The 18,712-nt window shown below is 36.9% G+C and overlaps 1 protein-coding gene across 1 annotated transcript; it reads right to left on the reverse strand.

Annotated features, from left to right (window-relative positions):
- Positions 1–1,227: 1,227 nt before the first annotated feature.
- Positions 1,228–8,778, reverse strand: LOC113059145 (ammonium transporter Rh type B-like). The gene is made up of 10 exons (XM_026227428.1): positions 8,589–8,778; positions 6,100–6,286; positions 5,545–5,695; positions 4,674–4,821; positions 4,431–4,597; positions 4,208–4,345; positions 3,985–4,118; positions 3,587–3,708; positions 2,319–2,392; positions 1,228–2,088 (listed from the first exon to the last, which is right to left on the reverse strand). The coding sequence occupies exons 1-10, from the start codon at positions 8,776–8,778 to the stop codon at positions 2,011–2,013; spliced, it is 1,389 nt and encodes a 462-aa protein (XP_026083213.1). The 3' UTR covers positions 1,228–2,010.
- Between the last annotated feature and the right edge of the window lie 9,934 nt (positions 8,779–18,712).

Below are 18,712 nucleotides of genomic sequence, written 5' to 3' on the forward strand. Positions count from 1 at the left end.
TTTTTCTCGTGGTGCGGTTTGTGGAAGCACTGATCAGAGGGAGGCCTGCGGTTGAAAGAGTCCATGGCCCCTGAGCACAGCCTGCCTGTAATCCTGTTAATGTGAGCTAAAGAGAGGCACTCTCCCCATACAGACAGGCTTTCAGAGAGCACACAGGACTTTCCTTTCAGTACACACTCCCACTGACCCACTTCTGATGGGGAAAAATGGATAAACTTCAGAAGAATTGGTCATACCTGATTCAGGTCTTTTACTAAAAGGTAAATGCAGAATGAAGGGAATCAAGTCCTAATATTCTAGAAAAAAATATTGAGTTTCTCTAGAGTTTACGTAACTAGAATGCATTGTTCTCAGAACACGGGGTAAGAACCTAAAAACAACACATATGGAATGTTTCTAATGGTTATTTTTAGGTTTTATCTCTAAAAAAAAACATACAGTTATTAGTGTGCTAAATTATCTTGATGGGTTTAGATAAAAAAAAAACACACACATTTGGACTAAAAAACAACAATTAGCCAGTCTATAACTTGGACTACTATCTCAAGCGCAATTTCATTTTGAAACCCTTAAAGCTCCATTTCAAACAAAACGCACAAACAAATCAATGTAAATACCCTATTACGTGCAGTTATGCTTCCTTTTTGCTGATTATAAAGCGCAATTAAGCACTTCAGCATTAGCGCCTATTCACATCCCAGCTGTCCACCTGTCTGAGGCCTGGGAAAAGAGCTTGGCGCTGGTTCACGCCGCGGCGCCGTCTCTGTAAAACACGCACTGCCCGAATGAAAAGGGGCGTCGAGCTGCTCCTCGCACAGCCCGCGAGCTCCGGGCGCTCCTAATAACGTGCTATCAAAATAAGACCCCCCACTTTCTCTTCTCCGTTTGATCCTAGAAAGTGAAACTGTGCTAATTACGCGACGGAGACCATCTGGACTCTTCGTTAACCCTTTCCGCAGTGAATGTTGGTTCCATTAAGTAGGCTTTTCTTGAATTAAACGGCGTCTTCGCTAGGAATCAGCGTGAGTCGTTGTTTGTTGACGAGCTGAATGAACTGTAGCCTACAATTCACGCCCGCTTGACTGACAAAATCACTTAGCCTACATTTTGACACACACACACACACACACATGCACACACACACGCATTCCCATTAAAAAAAAATAAACAGTGCATTTCTCTTAAACACCTACAAAGGATTAATGAAATAACAATGACTTTTCAGCAATGTAAATCTTACCAATTTATTTAAATGTCACTCCATACAGATACAGGTTATGCCGGGTAGAAATAATCGTTGTAAATATTTTTTTTTCTTCTTAAAGACTATAACTATATAGGCTACATTTAAAATCTTATATCAATCCAAATATTTTTCCACCAAATGTAGTAGGCTAAGTCAATAAAACATGTTCATCAATGTCCCAAATTCACAGTATTTATATACTTTTATACATTTAAACTGTGAGTCAAATAATCCATATAAAATTCTCACATTGAATGTGTGCTCATAGGAAACGTTTTAGAAAATCTCTAAATCACAGAGAGTTTTATGCTTTATATATTAAATTCCAGCTGTTTAGAATTACTATGTTTCATATTAAATTTTAGGGGTAAAAAATATTTGCCCATACATTCCACAGCAGATTATCATTGGTCTTGCAAAAATGTTCAAAATAAAGAGAAAGCATTAACTGTATTTTGTAGTTAAATTACAAATATTTCTAGAAGCTAATCATGAGAATAATCTTGTCCTCTGTTGAGCCATTGACAGCTCTGCATCACCATCTAGCGGTGTTATAAGGAATCACAGATTTGTTTACTCAGTTGAACATTGAAAATAAAATTATAATAACATATAATGATATTAACAATAATGGAACAAAGTTTACCATTTTATTTTAATAGTTTGAGTAAAATAAATGACACCTGCAGCGAAGATCACAAGTGATGGGACTTGTGCAGGTTAATGCAGTAATGAACCAATGCAAACTGGTGAACGCAGGTAATTTAGCTGCTGAGTTTTTCTTCTTCACTTGGTGAGGCCACTTCTTTAAGCTCATTATGACCTTCCTCCTCCCCTGGTATCTGAAACACATTCACATTTCCTAATAGCACTTGGCCAGACTGAGTAAAGTTTAAAATACTCAAACCGTATCTGCATATTGTACATACAGAGTCCCATAATTCATTAATGCACATAAGGCAATAATGTCTAATAATTACACTGTCAAAGACAGTCAAGGAATCTAAACAGGCATATATAATTTAGCATAAACTATAAATGCTATAAAAATTATATAAATAACAATCTTCACCTCCCAGTAGAGTTCATCCTCAAAGCAGTGAGTATCTGGAGGACTACCGTAGATGGGCAGCTTCAGAATGAACCCTGAGAAAAACACAGGCATATTTTGTTTGATCTGAATTAAATAAATCACAACATACCTCGCACACATGTACAGAGAAGCATGAACAATCTAGAGTTGTCATGATGATCAAATTTTGGTTGATGATTAACTGCAACTATATTTTAAGAATTAAAGTTGGAGTTACATTATAAAAATGTTAGATTTTCTTTAATGCTTTGTAAACAATGACTGAGCATTACCCCTTTACAAAAATTAACTATGGGTTTACTACAGTACACTAACTCTGAAAAATTATTCTACATCAGACAACTGCACAAAACAAAAACAGAAGACTGACTGAAAGAAACTGCAATAGTATTCTCTGACAGTAGGTGGTGCTTATGGAGCAGCATGCTTTTTCAGTTACTTCTAAAGGTCCTTACAGCCTACAACAACAAAAGAACCAAAACCCACAACAACACTGACCAAGAAAATAAATATTGCAAACAATCACATAAAAAAGGCAAATAATTTTCATGTTTAAAATGTAAAGAAAGCATACAGAGAATACAGATCAGCCAAAAACTAAAAAAATAATGTTTTCAATTGATTTAAAACAAGCAGGCGGTTTTTCAAGCCCTAGTGTGTCATTTGAACTCACAGGTCATGGGAGCTTCTCATTTCTAATTTGTGCATCCTAGTTTTCTTTCCTCACTTTCCTATACTTTCTGTTTATCATTGTTCATGACTCTTAAGGAAGCTTCCTTGCTTCTTGTTCCTTGCATCCTCAAAGTGCAATTAAGAGAATTGAGATCCCTTCAAGATAACTGAGTTTGATCAGTTTCCGGGTCAAAGACTGAAGGACAGAGAAGCGAGTAAATGAGGAAGCATCAGTTTCAGTATTGAGAAGCACCCTTTTGTTTTGGGTTGGTGCATAGATCGTCTCTTCTTCTGCTCTTTCCTATTGTGACAGTTAGCGTTGCATTACTGTGCATGCCCCCTTTAGGATTAATCGCCATTTTGCAATTAATAAAGCATTAAGCTCTATGCATTTGCCTTGTTTATATTTTCAGTGTGTGGCGCAAATGAGCGTTTCGTAACTATTTCATATTTACTTCAAATTCTCTAATTTGAATGGCACAGTATGATAACAGCAGTAAACTTAAAATAGATCAGATCAAATGATTGGCCTAGTTGAAGCATGCACTCACTGCACTTTCCAACTTTACACCCACCTGTAACTAGACCACCTAGCAGAGCCATTGCTAGTGTTACAGCCAGGGAAACAGCCTGAAATCCACCCCTAGATTTAGGGTCCCATTTATCATCTGTAGCATCAGCGAAAACTCTGTGCAATCTGTGTGTGATGGGAAACAGAGGCACACGTGTCAGTTCTCACACAGAATTATTTCTGCAATATTTTCGGCCATGACACACAAGCATGCAAAACAAAGCAAAAATATTAACCTTTTTAAATAACAGTAATAAACATATTAAATATGAAAACAATCATAATCATCATGTTCTTAAGCAATAATAAAATAAAGATAATGTTGTGTGACCAAATCAATAACACAATCACAAATCATTAATTATGCAAATAATTACATATATATATTAACTGCTGACTTACCCATTTCCATACACTTCTTTAGATGCCATGGCAGAGGTGATGGCACCCACCACAGCTCCCAGAACCCCTGGCATTCCATGCAGGTTATGAATGCCACAAGTGTCCTGGATCTTCAGTTTTGATTCCAAAATGGGCTAAAATAGCATAAAACAGCAACAAGCATGATACTGAGGCTTCTTGTAGATGTTCAGAGTTATTTGTCAAAGAAGTTTGCGCTACTGACCGTGAGGTATTTGTATCCCAGTACTGAAATAGTTCCAGCTAGGAATCCCACAATCATAGAGCCAAACGCGGTCAGCATCATCTCTCCAGCTGTTCCCACAGCAACACCACCAGCCAGTGCGGCATTCTGAATGTGCACCTGAAAAAGACAGAGGCTTGTATGAGGGTTTGCAATGTTGAAGATTTTAACATAATATCAAAGACGGCCACAAAGGGATATTCACCATGTCCAATTTGCCTTCTGGGCTGACTAGGGCAGAGAAAGCAAATGTAGCCAGTGTGCAGGATGCCAGAGAGTAGTAAGTGTTCATGGCGGTTCTGTGCTGGGGGTCGCCGTAATTTGTAATGGCTGAGTTGAAGCTGGGCCAGAACATCCACAGATAGATGGTACCTGAGCAGAACCAAAGTTTTAACGGATCAAAGACTTCTAGATGACTACAGGCTGGAATTGTATTCAAGTGACTCACCGATCATAGCAAAGAGATCAGAGTGGTAGACCGATGAGTTTCTATGTTTGCTCTTGTCCAGGTTTGGCCTGTACAGGACACGGGTCACCATTAGGCCGAAGTATGCACCAAATGTATGAATGGTCATGGATCCTCCAGCATCATTGGCCTACAGATACCATTGACATTAACATTGTTATGATAACACTCATACATATTAATATCAGTTTTCTCTGTGGATATTTAAAGCGGTCATGTGTTGAGAAATCAACTTTTACTTGAGTTTTTGATATATAAGAGGTCATTGCACTAAAAGAATATCCTGTACATTTCAGAACTGAAAACATCCTTGTGACTGAAATAAAAGCTTTTATTGACACCATGCCCCAGTGAATGCCAGATCCTGGAATGTGCCAGCCTTTGACAGGTTAAACACCGCCTCCATAGAAGCATATCAACGCCTAATTCTATAGCCCCTCCCACTGATTTGCACATGACATATTAGGGAAATAACATAAGTGGTGCTAAAGCGGAATGGAGCAACCAAGCAATAAACATGCCGTTGAAGATCGCAAAATATTGTTCAGTGCCTGGTTGTGGAAGAACACGCTGCATGACCTTCCTTCAGATTCAAATATTAGGAATGTGTGAAGAAATATTAGGAAAGTCTAGTCTTCAATGCAGCACGCTCATAAAATAGAGCATTTCTCGAGCCATCATCAAAACCATGGTAGAAAATTGCCTATTACTTATAGATTTTGATGTTTTTTAATGTAAAACCCACGTGGACATCATAAGTGGACCGCGGACAAAAGTTCATGAACCCTTTAAATGTAAATGACCTTTTTTCTGGTAATTTTGTAGATAAAACAGCTAGTCTGTTCACACTTACCCCAAGGACAGAAAGCAGGATGAACTCATTGACGGCGAACAATGTCACCTCAAAAATGGCCATTACAAGCAGCTGCACAGGACTGGTCTTCCCCAAAACGGCGCCAAATGAGATCAGCACAGAACCAGTGCAGAAGTCTGCATTTATCATGCTGCATAACAAACATATTCACTGTGAGTAATTATAAATACAGTAGTGCATGTGCCTGTGAGTCAGGGCTGCACAGTCTATTCAGGCTCAACTGCCACCTCCACTTGGTGGCGCTGTGTTCAGTTACAATTCACTTTACGAACATGGCCACATCAGCAGTAAATGTGAAGAAACACATGATACTTACATGAACACACAAATACATAATTTTATCTGTCCTTTTTTTTTATTAATTAACTTTTACAGAAGTGTTAAGACTGTTGAAGCCCATTTTTTTTCCTTTGATAACAAATCTTTATTAGCCACTACTGCTGCTGAATTTTAGACATTACCAGTCTCTTTTAAATACAAATAACTGGATGTAGGAAACAGAAATGTAAGTCTTATGTGTGATTCAGATTTTACCTAGTCACACCAACATGGATCTTGCCATGGTGCAGGCCGTGGACAAATCCCTGCATAAGTGTGGCCCACTGTAGGGAAAAGGCTGCGATGAGGAAGTTAAAGCCGACACTACTGAACCCATAACGCTGCAGAAATGTCATTAGGAATCCGAAGCCCACGAAGATCATGACATGAACATCCTGGAAACCTAAAACACACAGTCAGTTAAGCTGTTTTCCTATCGTTTTCCCTCACATTCCCATAATTTTACATTTGAATAGTAATCTCATAAACTTTAACTGCTCACTGATATGTGTGTAAACACATACAGAAAGATGGGTATTTAGCAGCACCATTCAGGGCCTATTTTACACTATGGATACACTGAACCCAACATTAACCCCTGTGTTCGTCTCTGTGTTAGAGCCATTCATTCACCCATTTCATTGCTTTTGACACAATTACACTGTTGTAAGCCAAGCAACTGGCTATTGACATGGGCACCAATGAGGATGGCATAGCCTTTGTGGGCAACTGTCCTGCATACTTCTCACACTCACTCTTTTCTGGCACCACAAAAATAAGTCTAGGAGCTCTATGTATACTTTATGCTGAGTTTACTGCAGGACAAATAAGTCTTAAAATGGATAGTTAACTAATTAACCCAAAATCATACTAATGTCTCTCCAAATCTGTATGCATTTATTTATTTTTCATCTCTTTGTTTTTGATGGTCCATTCAATAAAAGTCAATAGCGTTTAACCGTTCTGGACCCCATTGACTTTCACCGTTTGGACAAAACATCTTCTTTTGCATTCTAAGGAAGAAAGAAAGTCTTATAGGTTTGAAACGACATTATGGTGAGTACTTGATTCATAAATAACTTTTAGGTGAACTACCCCTTTAATGAAACCAATAAGTGCACTGTGAAGCATATATTTGCATCCGTACAAAGCAGACAACCTAAACTGTGATCAGCAGAGACCTCTTAAATAATTAGAATACATTATAATTTATTGTATTTGAACAGATAATATATAAAAATGTGATTCATCAATCACCATACACCTCTAAATGCAGATTTTTCTCATGTCACACCTGCTGTGTATGTGTCCTGCTGTTGAGCAGTGACAGTCAGAACAGATGCGACCACACCCAAAAAGGTGAAGATGCATACTGTTGAAGATTATTGACTACTGAACAGTTGTTTTGTTCCCCACACATAGATTTGACCCAATATACCTGGTCAAATCTAAAATAAAGTCTATGTATAGCACACATTTATGCCAAGCAATTACTTATAAACTCGAGTTGCTGAATTATAAAAATGTCGACTTTATGACCTTTATATATTATGTTTTAGATAGTTGTAAGAATCTCTCATCTGAAGGATCAGCCTTCAATAATACATACATTTCAAAATAAGAGTCCAGGGGTATTTCTGGCTCGTTTATAATTAAAAGTCACATGTTAAATTTTGGGTTTTTCTTTGGTGTGTGTGTGGGGGGGGTATTTTGGTTACATAATACATTTTATTTTATTTAATTTCTATCTAATTCATATTAAACTGTTGTTGCTTCCCCACAGGAAGAAATGTCAAAGAACTTCCTTTGACATGTATTACTCAATATATAGATTTTACTAGTATCACTAAAATCTGTGTCCCATATACTGAGAGAGAAAACTATATGATAAAGCAAGGAGAACTCTATCATTGAAATGCTGTCATTTTGCATAATTTACAATGAATCATAATTTTTAATGAGAATGTAATTAAATGTAATTGTAGCCAATGTTATTACAAAAATATTGTAAATATATATATATATATATATAAAAAAAAACATATTGTTTATTATTTGTCACATGTAAAAGACCATTTTTGTGCTGTGGGTAATAGGAGGATTTTCCACCTGTTTACAACTGCAAGTATATTTCAAACCTGTGGAAAGCACTGAAGACAATAAAACTAATTTGTAGAGGATTTGCCCCGTTCTGTCTTTGTCCTACATGAATTATGAAGAATTCTGTTAAACCTGATAAGGGAAGTCTGTGAAATCTGTCATGATTTATGTGAATCCTGGGCTTGCAGTGCAGACACAATAATGGAATGCAGTAAATTTAATTAAGTGCTTCAGACACGTCTAGTGCTGAGGGTTAAGTTTAGTGCAAGATAAAAAAAACAAGACAGTTTTAGCAAAGTGAGGTGGGTGGGAAATTAAATTAAGCTTGAAACATGCTTCACTTAAACCAGTCAGAGTACTCAAACACAAGTTACACAATTTAGGCCAATGTTCATCTGCACCAATCAAACACATTCTCAGATTATCAAGTTAAAAGCACCACGTGTGTGTTTCTACTGGTGAACTCACAAGCTTTATAGATTCATATTATTTTTTAATAATTTAGCCAACTGCATGATCATATAGTTACATGTTAATATGTTCTCAACAATGAGTGCTGAATATAAAATGCAGCTCTATTTTTTTCATTTAAAAGAGCCACTTACTGGGATAACGATAGTAGAACTCATTCTCATAATCGTGTCTTGTAGCATTTTGGTTTATGCCTTTATTCCACAGCTTGGCATCAGTGTCGTGATTATACTCCACCAGCGTCCCAAAGAGGATGATGAGAATGACTTCCAAGATGATGCATAACAGCGGCAGACGTAGCCTCAAGTTAGTAGACTCAGGCATGGTTCTTCCCCTTTGCCAGTTTCCTTTGCTCACTCTTTTTCCCCTTTTCCCCCAGAGTTTTCCGGAGCAGGGCACAGGCTCTTATAAGTCTGGAGGCAGAGTGCAAGAGAAAATTAGCTGACACAAGTCTTTTTATTGTTGGTTTGGCCACTTGATGATCTAGGTAACACCCACCTGCTCTCTCAAGTCTGCTGATTTGCAACAGTTCTGAGCTCCTCCCTCAATTTTTATGCTCATGAGGTGCACAAGGAGTACATTTTGGGCCAATGAGAATATCAAAGTAAAATGTTAACAGTGATATTATAACAGAGCTTTTTTTTTAAACAGGAAGATCAAAGAGATCATAAAATATTTGTGTGGAAAGGTGAAAAAGGTATTTCTGGATTTTTCACTGGATATGGGAGGCATTAAATAGCTAAGTGTAAATGGGTTCAGCGTATTGAGACCAATAATGATCACTGTGCCATTAATATTGCCAGTGTGGGATTTAAATAGAAATCTAAAGGTGAGGCATGTCTCATGTTTTAACATGGTGGTGTATGTTTTGTCCACATTTAAAGCAGTTAAACCATATAGTTACAAACACACATTTTTCCCCCAACAATATTTTTTTTTTCTTTTTTTCCACATTCCACAACCGACTCATACATTTTGAATTGACAAGGACATGAACTCAAAACCTTCAGTATTGGTACTGATTGATGAATAGTATCTGTCTTTGTGACAGGTGGCATTTCAGCTAGAGATTGGATATGAAATTGCAAGTGACGTAATGACCTGAACTATTTGCCAAGACATACAGTGAAAAACAGCTTTACAATTCCACTATCATATATTTATATTTAACATATATTTAAACTGACAGTTTTAAAATGTAATTTATTCCTGTGATTAATTTTCACCAGCCATTACTCCATTCTTCAGTGTCATGTAATCCTTCAGAAATCATTCTAATATTCTGGCCCCAAACTTTTGAATGGTAGTGTCTTTATATATTAAATAATAGCTCAAAATATTAGTAAACATATATGTGTAGTCAGGAGTAAAACTAGAAAATGTAACATGACATTGTCAAATCCAGCAAACATCCCAGGCTGGTTTAAAAAGTATCTTAATTCACAGGAATCATTTACACTGTGATGTTTATACAACACAGCTGATAAAGGCCTACAAAGGAAATCTCCTAATCCAGTGCTGACAAGGAAATCATAAAAAAAGAGGATTTAATCCCTCCTTGCACTCTTGTGGCTGAAGGATAATAGGAGGATGAGAAGTAATTATACTCGCTTTGGAAACAACATAAACAAACAAGAAACTTTTGAGTGTTACCTTTTTGTGTGAATGTGCTAGTCCCCAAACCACCAAACTGACGTCATCAGAGAAGGAACATCGTTCCAAAAGAGAAGCACATTTTCAGATTTCAACATGTTTTCTTTTTTCTGTGGATTAATTTGCACAGATTAACCACAAGACTAGTAATGTGTGCTATCAAAGAAAATAGTGTCCGTTTTGATTTAACGTGGCCTTTAACAAGCTGACCAAATTTTAAAACAGCTTTACCAAAAATTAACTAAGAACTATTCAGGCACAGCTGTTTGGAGTCTGGACTAACCCCAAAGCTACACCCATCAAGTGTCACTTTGACTCTTCTGGTCAACAGTGCTTGACCTTTCACCATCTCTTTCACCTCTGCTTTTATCTAGCTGAAGAATGCTGGGTTTACAAACAGCTGTCTGGACAAGTCCTTTCTGAAATCTCACTTTTCCCTTTGAGACTGAAGCCCTGTGAGAACTTGTGATATCTCAGGTACCAGTGTTTCAGAAAAAGCTCAGCTCAGAATAAAAGTGGGTTGGGTACGTTTGTTGGAAACAATAATATGATAAGTGCGCGCTCTCCTGTCTGAAGAGCTTTTAAAGGAGAGTGAGAGAAAAATAACACGACAAAAGCAATCAAAAGAAGCAGTGTAGTTCTCATGAACAGAAGTTTTAACAAGACAAATATTCTCTGTGGGAACCAGCACATTGTACACCAGAGGGAAATTCAAGGTGCAGGATAAATCAAGTCAAACCTGCACTCCCACTCAAGTTTGTTACTGCTTTGGGTGCAAAATACAAAACTGAACTATTATTGAGTGTTCAAAGAGGGGGACTTGGTGGTAAACAAGACCTGTAGATAAATCGGTACAAGATAACACCACTTTCAAGAGATTCTCTTTGCCATCAACAAAGCTACTGCCCAGTGGGGGTCTGTTGAAAGATCTTGAGATCCCATACTCTAGGATTCCTTTACATGCAGCTACAGGCCCTGGTACACACATACATTCATCATCTGATATTGTACGAGAGAAAACAGATACCTTAAACTATAACCAGTGAACTGTTAAATGTCTTTCAGAAATTGAATGTATACTTTTATATAACTGCCATGAAGGAATGCCAAGTATTCTCTTTCTGACAATGGGGAAAAAATAACAACATTCTTTATCCAATGATGAACCATGCAGCAACCATTAAGGAAACACAACCATTAAGCTTGCATCATTGCAGGACAATTGTGAAGATCGATTTAAAATTTCTTATTTAAAATATTGTTAGTAATCCAATTATTTTAACAGCTACTGATAGGAAGGTCTATATTAGTGGTGGGCCATTATCGGCGTTAACGTGCTGCATTAACGCGAGACTCTTATCGGGCGATAAAAAAAATATCGCCGTTAATCTATTCTCAAAGTTGGGTTGGGAGCTGGGTCTATACTAAACAAGCTATGATGACTTTCACCTTGATATTTTATATAACCGACTGGCTGAGGTCAGCCTAAAAAGATGCTCAGGACAGTTGTCGGGCCACTGCACATCGTCACGAAAGCTTATCTTTTTCAGGTGTTTTTAAAGGGGGGGTGAAATGCTCGTTTTCACTCAATATCCTGTTAATCTTGAGTACCTATAGAGTAGTACTGCATCCTTCATGACTCCAAAAAGTCTTTAGTTTTATTATATTTATAAGAGAAAGATAGTCTGTACCGATTTTTCCCGGAAAAACACGAGCGCCTGGAGGCTTGACGTGTGGGCGGAGCTAAAGAATCACGAGCGCGAGTAGGCTTTTGCGTTGAGAGCGTTTGGAAGGTGTGACACCGTGAGGACAAAACCAACCAAAACAAACCATGGCTAACAGTCAGCGTATATTTATAATCCAGAATCAGATCCAGAGGCTGAAATTTAACAAGAGCAGCATCAGCAACGACGTCTCTATGTGGTATATATTTAAACTGTACATATTTGCTTAGCGGTTTTGGAAAATGACTAAGTTCCACTTTATGTTGTCTTTTTTTTTTTTTTTTAAGCTGTACATGTGGAAAGTGCAGTTTGATGACAACATCGCATGTTGTTTACTTGATGTGCTTACTCGCCGATAGCTAAGTTAACAACACAGAGATATTTGAAGCAGTTTTACTCACCGTCTGCGGTTCCAACACACGATTGTGACCCTTTTTCGTTTGGATTGCATCATCCTTAAGAAATAAACGATGTGCAAATCCTGCGTCAAACTGGGCCTTGTTTGTAAAACAAGCATCTTCAAAATGCAGGGAACAAACAAAAACACTTGCACAACTCCGTTGATGCTCTGTAAAAATAAACTCCATCCACTGGTCCCTTAATGCTGTTTTTTCTTTGGTAATCTGTGCAGGGTGGCCCTGGCAACCAATAACACACTTCTTTTTTTTTTTTTTTTTTTTTAATTAATGCCAAGGTACCAAAAATACAAATACAGATAATATCAACATCACGTGTAAAGAGGGGACATTACATGCAAAGCATCATTTATAGACATATGCAACAGTAAATAAAAATCAAACAAAACAAAAATTTTAACAAAATAAATTAAAAATATTAAATAAATGAATCATTTTACAAGCTTTGAGATTAAAACACACTTCTTTTGTGACAATTCGGTTTCTCGCTCTGATCAGTGAATGTCTGTGCTCTTCCGGCAGAAGTGCTCTTATGACCCATATAAGGAAATTCCGCTCCATCCAACGTCACACAGACCCATACTCGAAAAAAACTTTCCGAAACTTGTGACAAAACGGAAGAGGTATTTTTGGAGTATGCATGAAATAGCATTTCACCCCCCCTTTAAGACGTACCGCTTGTCGATTTAAACATTATAAAGCATCCAAAAACAAGACGCGGAAAAGCTGAACGGAGTAAGGGCCGTTTCATAGTCAACGTATCTGTACGCATACGCGTCCCCGAGGCTACGCATCGTTACGCTCCGGCCGCCATTATTCGTCGGTGTGTAGCCAAATGTGTCGTCCTAATTTTGATACGCAATGAGCCGATTCACGCAATACTATGCGTTGTCGGTGGAGGCGACATTGCAAGTTTTGTACATTAATTCAAGTATATTGTGTTTACAGAAGAAGAAGGTTTGAATACAATGGCGGGCGAAGAGGAAAAATTATGTGAACTTATACGTATTCATCCACATTTACACGATAGTTCGCCAGCAACAGAATACACTCCTCTTCAGTTGCCATTGTGATCTGAATATCAAGCGACCCGACTCTACTAATATCACCCGACTCTACTACCCCCTGTTGCGTGAGCGGTGTATTGCTACATGCATCGCCCGTGACGCTTGTTTAGACTATGAAATAGAGCGCGTTGCTCGCGTTTGCTTGCTCGCGTTTCTCGCGTTGACTATGTAATGGCCCTAACTGGTCACATTTGCTTGTGTTCAGTGCGGAGAGAGAGAGAGAGAGAGAAAGAGAGCCGCGTATCACAGACAGCAACACTGAACCGAGCTCTCTTCTGCGAAGTTCTCCTCGAAGTCCCTCCTGCACCTGAACGAACAAATACAAATCACAGTTTGAACAAACAAAAAGATGTGAAAGAGCTCAATTCAGTACTCGCGGTATTCTGGTGTTCAGGGCTCATGCAGAGAAAGGTGTCTCAAAACACTTGAAAATCGAATTTGCTTATTTTTGCTCTTGTGCCGACAAATACATACAAAATATGTCAAAATGTCCACCTTGGAAATTATGCTCGAAAAAACTATCAGTTATTTCTTAAGTGAAAGTAAACAGTTGAGAAAAAAAGGGATGTGTATTATATTGGATGCGTTCATCATCTCTTAAAGGGACCGCGCCTAATTTAGCGACTGACTGCTGTAATGTTAATCCAAGAAAATGAAAATCACTCATTGCTTTTGACTGAATTACTTTGTAGTTTGAACAGTCAAACCAAAAATTATTCAGACACCAGATATAGTTTTTGATATATATATATAGTGAAACTGTAATAATGTGAGAAATGTGTCTGAATAAATGTAGGTTTGATTGTATATTTCATATTTACATTGAAGACTATCCAGTGCTATTTTACATTTAATTATTTGGTTTCTGTACCTTGACACCTACAAACTTGAAAAAAACTTAAACATTGTGTAAATAGCACAAATAAATAAAAATAAACAAACATACAAATTAAACAGTTTTGGACAGGGCCCACTGGTACAACCTTCACCGTGTCCCCGCTGACCCCAGCTACGGCAATTCGAATGAGCCATTTTAATCTAGATTAATCTAGATTAATTTCAAGATCACAGTGAGATTAATCTAGATTAAAAAAATTAATCTATGCCCACCACTAGTCTATATCTTTAAAAATGACAGAAGTAATATCTGAACCCGTTACTTCATGTATTAACTGGGAGTGAGTGACCTCGTAAAAGTGTTTAGAAACATCAACAAATTTCTTTTGTTTACAATAAACAAACAAGTAGCCTAATTGGCCCTCTTTGAGTCAGAGAGCAGCCTGAAGGTAAGGACAGGACTGTTACCAGGGATAGGATTAAGGATTAGATCGGGTTAAAAGTTACAGTGAGGATATTTTCAACTTTAAAACTCAGCATTTCTAAAATATACTTCTAAAACATGCATGTAATTTACAATAAACATTTTATGTCCAATGTACACATGAATACAATAAGGTAGGCCTATGGATTATATAACTGTTGTTTTACACACTGCATACCTGACTGGACTGGAAAAAGTGCAAAGAGTAAACGAAATTAAAGGGGTCATAAGACACTGCTAAAAAGACCTTTATTATGTGTATTTAGTTTAATGCAATGTGTTTATGCTGTTTAAAGTAAAAAAAAAAAAAAAACATTATTTGCCATTAATTTAAATTTAATAAATTAATTTAATAGTACATTTTTGTTTCTGTCTCTAAGCCCTGCCTTTCTGAAACACACAGCTCATTGTTCTGAAAAGCAAGGTGTGCACTGATTGGCCAGCTATCCAGTGCATTGTGATTGGCCAAATACCTCAAGCGTATGACGGAATTGTTACACCCCTTACCACAATGTCATGCCTCGTACCCCCATGATACGAGACAAAACCAGGAAAACCCATTATAAAACAGGCATTTGCTGCATCTAGTGGGGACATATTTACTGATTATAATGACTCATACTGTCTTTTTAAGGCCTTGCATTGTGTATCGTGCTGCGTAAACATAAAACCAAGTCTGCAATTGTGATCAGAGAAATGACAAACAAGCAACGCTACTCTATACTTCTCAAAAATTCAGAATCATCAGTGGCAAATCCTTTAAATATGTAAACATACTTACAGACTGTGACTCAGAAGCACCAGACTGTCCTTGCAAAGTTGTTATTATGCTTTCACAACTTGCCACATGTTTTTTTGCCACAACATAGGAACAGCAACAATGTTGCAGCGAGAATCAACATCAAGCCTTCTTTCTTCGCTTGAACATTTGGGCGGTGTATACAGATCCTCCCGCATCATGACATAGACATGTGGGGGCATGTTGGAACAAGAGTTTTAGGTAAGTTTGACTCTTAACTCTTACATTTAGTTGGTTTTGAGACTTTAATCTTTGCAACTTTACAGATCTTACGACCAAGAGCTCGTAACACTCCAAAGAGAAAGGAAAAATGTTAATTGCATCATATGACCCCTTTGTGCAAGGATCCGTTTGCGGTGCGCCGGTAGGTATGCAGTGCAGAAGCAGCACAGGCTCATTGTGCTTTCACCTTTGTAGTGCGCTATGATCCCCGAGCTTATTTATTTAAAAGGTTACTTCCTTGCTTTACCCCCATTTCCCAAAAGCAGTGTCTATTGTAAAAAAAAAAGAAAAGAAATAAAAGCCGTTTGGCCTACTTATTTACATTTCTGATGTAATTAATAAAATTTTTATCAATCCCTGTTCATTCTTAACGTGAGCAACACTGACACTTTAATTTAGCATGTGCAGCACAACAACAATAGACTCGGTGCAGAAACTCTTGGCAAACGACCACTGATAAACAAGAATAAACAAATGAGTAAGTTTACATTCGTGTATTTATGTTTAATATCAATGCTGCTTAAGCCTCACCATCCCCTGACCATTATAATGTAACAAATTAATTAAAGAATACCTATTTAATTCTGACTTAATAAAATCAATATATATATATATATATATATATATATATATATATATATATATATATATATATACAGGCTATAAAAAATAGTTTACAGTGTTTATTGTAACTGTGGAAATGCATCATCACAATGTGAAAAAAATCTGATGTTACAAATTAAAAGCTTTGCATGATCAGCTGTGTGATCAGGAAAGATCTGAACATCTCAGGCATTCCAAACAATAGCGAAGCATAAAAACCTAATGATCACGAGTTCTTTAAAATGCACAAACAAACGTTGCATAAGACCCCCTCCCCATGCACCCTTCATCCCACAAAATACAAATTCGTGCCAAAACCGCCATAAGCATGCCATGCATGCAATAGATTGCTGTGAAGTGTGAGTTTGTCACTTGATCATTCCACTTTATCTCTGTCAGATAACACAATCAAATGATCAGGGAGTATACATGGGGGTGCAGTGATAAAGTAAGGAACATACAGAATAGGTAACAGAAGCAGCTTCAGGAGACGCCAGCCAAGATCCCACAAGATAAAAACATGACAAGACCTGCCATTACATAACAGACATATACATAGCCTACACATCAAACTCCAAATATAAATCAACAGACACTGAATATAAAGCAAAAACTGTGAAAAGGAGAGAGTGCTTATTATGCAATCAACATAAAATCGATAGTGTTTCTCTATAAACACAGTATTGTTTTTAACCTTTTAGCAGATTTTTTTTCATTCATTGCTCAATCTTGACCTGGTCATGTGCTTTATGCAGGCTCTCTGAATGAGGATCCCTTCAGGGAGCTATAGGTGAGCACTGAGATGTGTGTGAGTGAGATTCCTTTCATGTGTGACCGAGAGAGAAAGAGATTTCTATCTAGATGTGTGACTGTCACGTGGAAACACGTGCCCAAAAAAATTATCTGCAAAAATTTCAGCCTTCAGCAATTTTTAAAGACATAGATTTACTGAATGGGATAGAAAGATTAAAAAATAATTTCCAGCACAATGATAACCGCAACACTGATACCATAATTAAAATGTATTCAATACACTACAACTTATTTTCTATTGTTTCACTGATTATTTTTTTATATTATTATTATTATTATAGTTTTTTTTACATGAGAGCCAAAGCACTGCAGGTGCTGTTTTAGTTCTGTGGAGAAACTTTAAATCCCAGCATGAAAACCCTAAAAAATGTAAATAATGCATTAATTAACAAACTAATAATGAACAATTTAGGTTTTACAGCATTTATTAACCTTTGTTAAAGTTAGTTAACAAAATTAAATTAAATGTGCATTAAAAAAAATATTTTTTTAACTACTGCATTGTCTTTTATTATTTCTTGTAGATTTATTTTAATAATTTCATTATTTAATTTGCTTGCATATTGTAAAATGCTATACATGCAGTAAAAAACTGTAGTCCAGTGTGTTCTGAGCAATATAAATGAGTAATGCGGAACGCTTTAAGCTGGTAACACCTGAACAGGTGTGTTCTTACACTGCAGACTTTGCATGCGAGTGAATGACACAGTCCATCTTCAGAACTTTATCTGATCTGAAGTGCAGTCCAATCTGTTATAAGAATCTCAAAACTAGTGGCAGACAATGAGCATCTGACCAAAAAGAATGAAATGGCTATTCATAGAGGAATGTGTGAAGATAACCAGTCTTATCAGTCAGCCCATCAGGGACTCCAGACTCTGCGGCAGAAATAGAATTCCTGATAAAAGGGGTGTAAAACAGCCCAGAGATGTTCCTGTCAGGAGCTGTCAACTAAAAGCGAGAAAGAGAATTCTTTCAAGACAATACAAAAAGGATTCAGTGAGTATATACAGTAAAATAAAAGTTTTATAATACATATAATGGAAAAACACGAACAACATAAATGCATGATAGAAAACTAGCTCTTACAGATTTACCTAAAATTTACATTGCTTCTTGTCTGACACCAAATGATCTTACTGCATTTTTTGAGTGCATGAAAGAAAATAAATGTATACAATACTAATATAACTCCACGTATATCTTGAAACTTTTTTGGGAACATTTAACTTCTAAAAACAAATTACATAATAAAGATAACAGACCACTCTGGAAACCTGTTATTTTATCATATTGTTGAATATGTCATGTTTGACTTGGAGTCTGACTCCAACTAGACTGAACCTGGTTTGCAGTGTACACATTGTCACACTTCATGTTGACTTAAAAAGCCTGACTAACCTGCTATTGTTTATACACAGAGAAAGAAGTAATGTGTTGGGTTATGATAGACCCACATACTGTACACATGATCAGGTATGGTGCTGATAATGGTAAGAACCTCCATGGAACACAAAAAAACACCATAAAAGTTTAGCTACACAAGTTTGGGTATAAACGTTTTTTTTTTTTTTATGTTTTAATGTTTAAAATAAATATTTTATTCCCACCAAGACTACATTTAATTTATCAAAACAATG

The sequence above is a fragment of the Carassius auratus genome, chromosome 41, assembly GCF_003368295.1.
Source record: "Carassius auratus strain Wakin chromosome 41, ASM336829v1, whole genome shotgun sequence".
NCBI classification, from domain to species: Eukaryota; Metazoa; Chordata; class Actinopteri; order Cypriniformes; family Cyprinidae; genus Carassius; species Carassius auratus.

What these genes read in the sequence shown, in the direction of transcription:
- LOC113059145 (XM_026227428.1), bottom strand. Translation starts at nt 8,778, where the DNA reads ATGCCTGAGTCTACTAACTTGAGGCTACGTCTGCCGCTGTTATGCATC. An exon ending in ATCCATGTTGGTGTGACTAG is followed by an intron (nt 5,696 to 6,099) that starts GTAAAATCTGAA and finishes TTTGTTATGCAG; the next exon opens with CATGATAAATGCAGACTTCT. An exon ending in TCCTGCTTTCTGTCCTTGGG is followed by an intron (nt 4,822 to 5,544) that starts GTAAGTGTGAAC and finishes TGGTATCTGTAG; the next exon opens with GCCAATGATGCTGGAGGATC.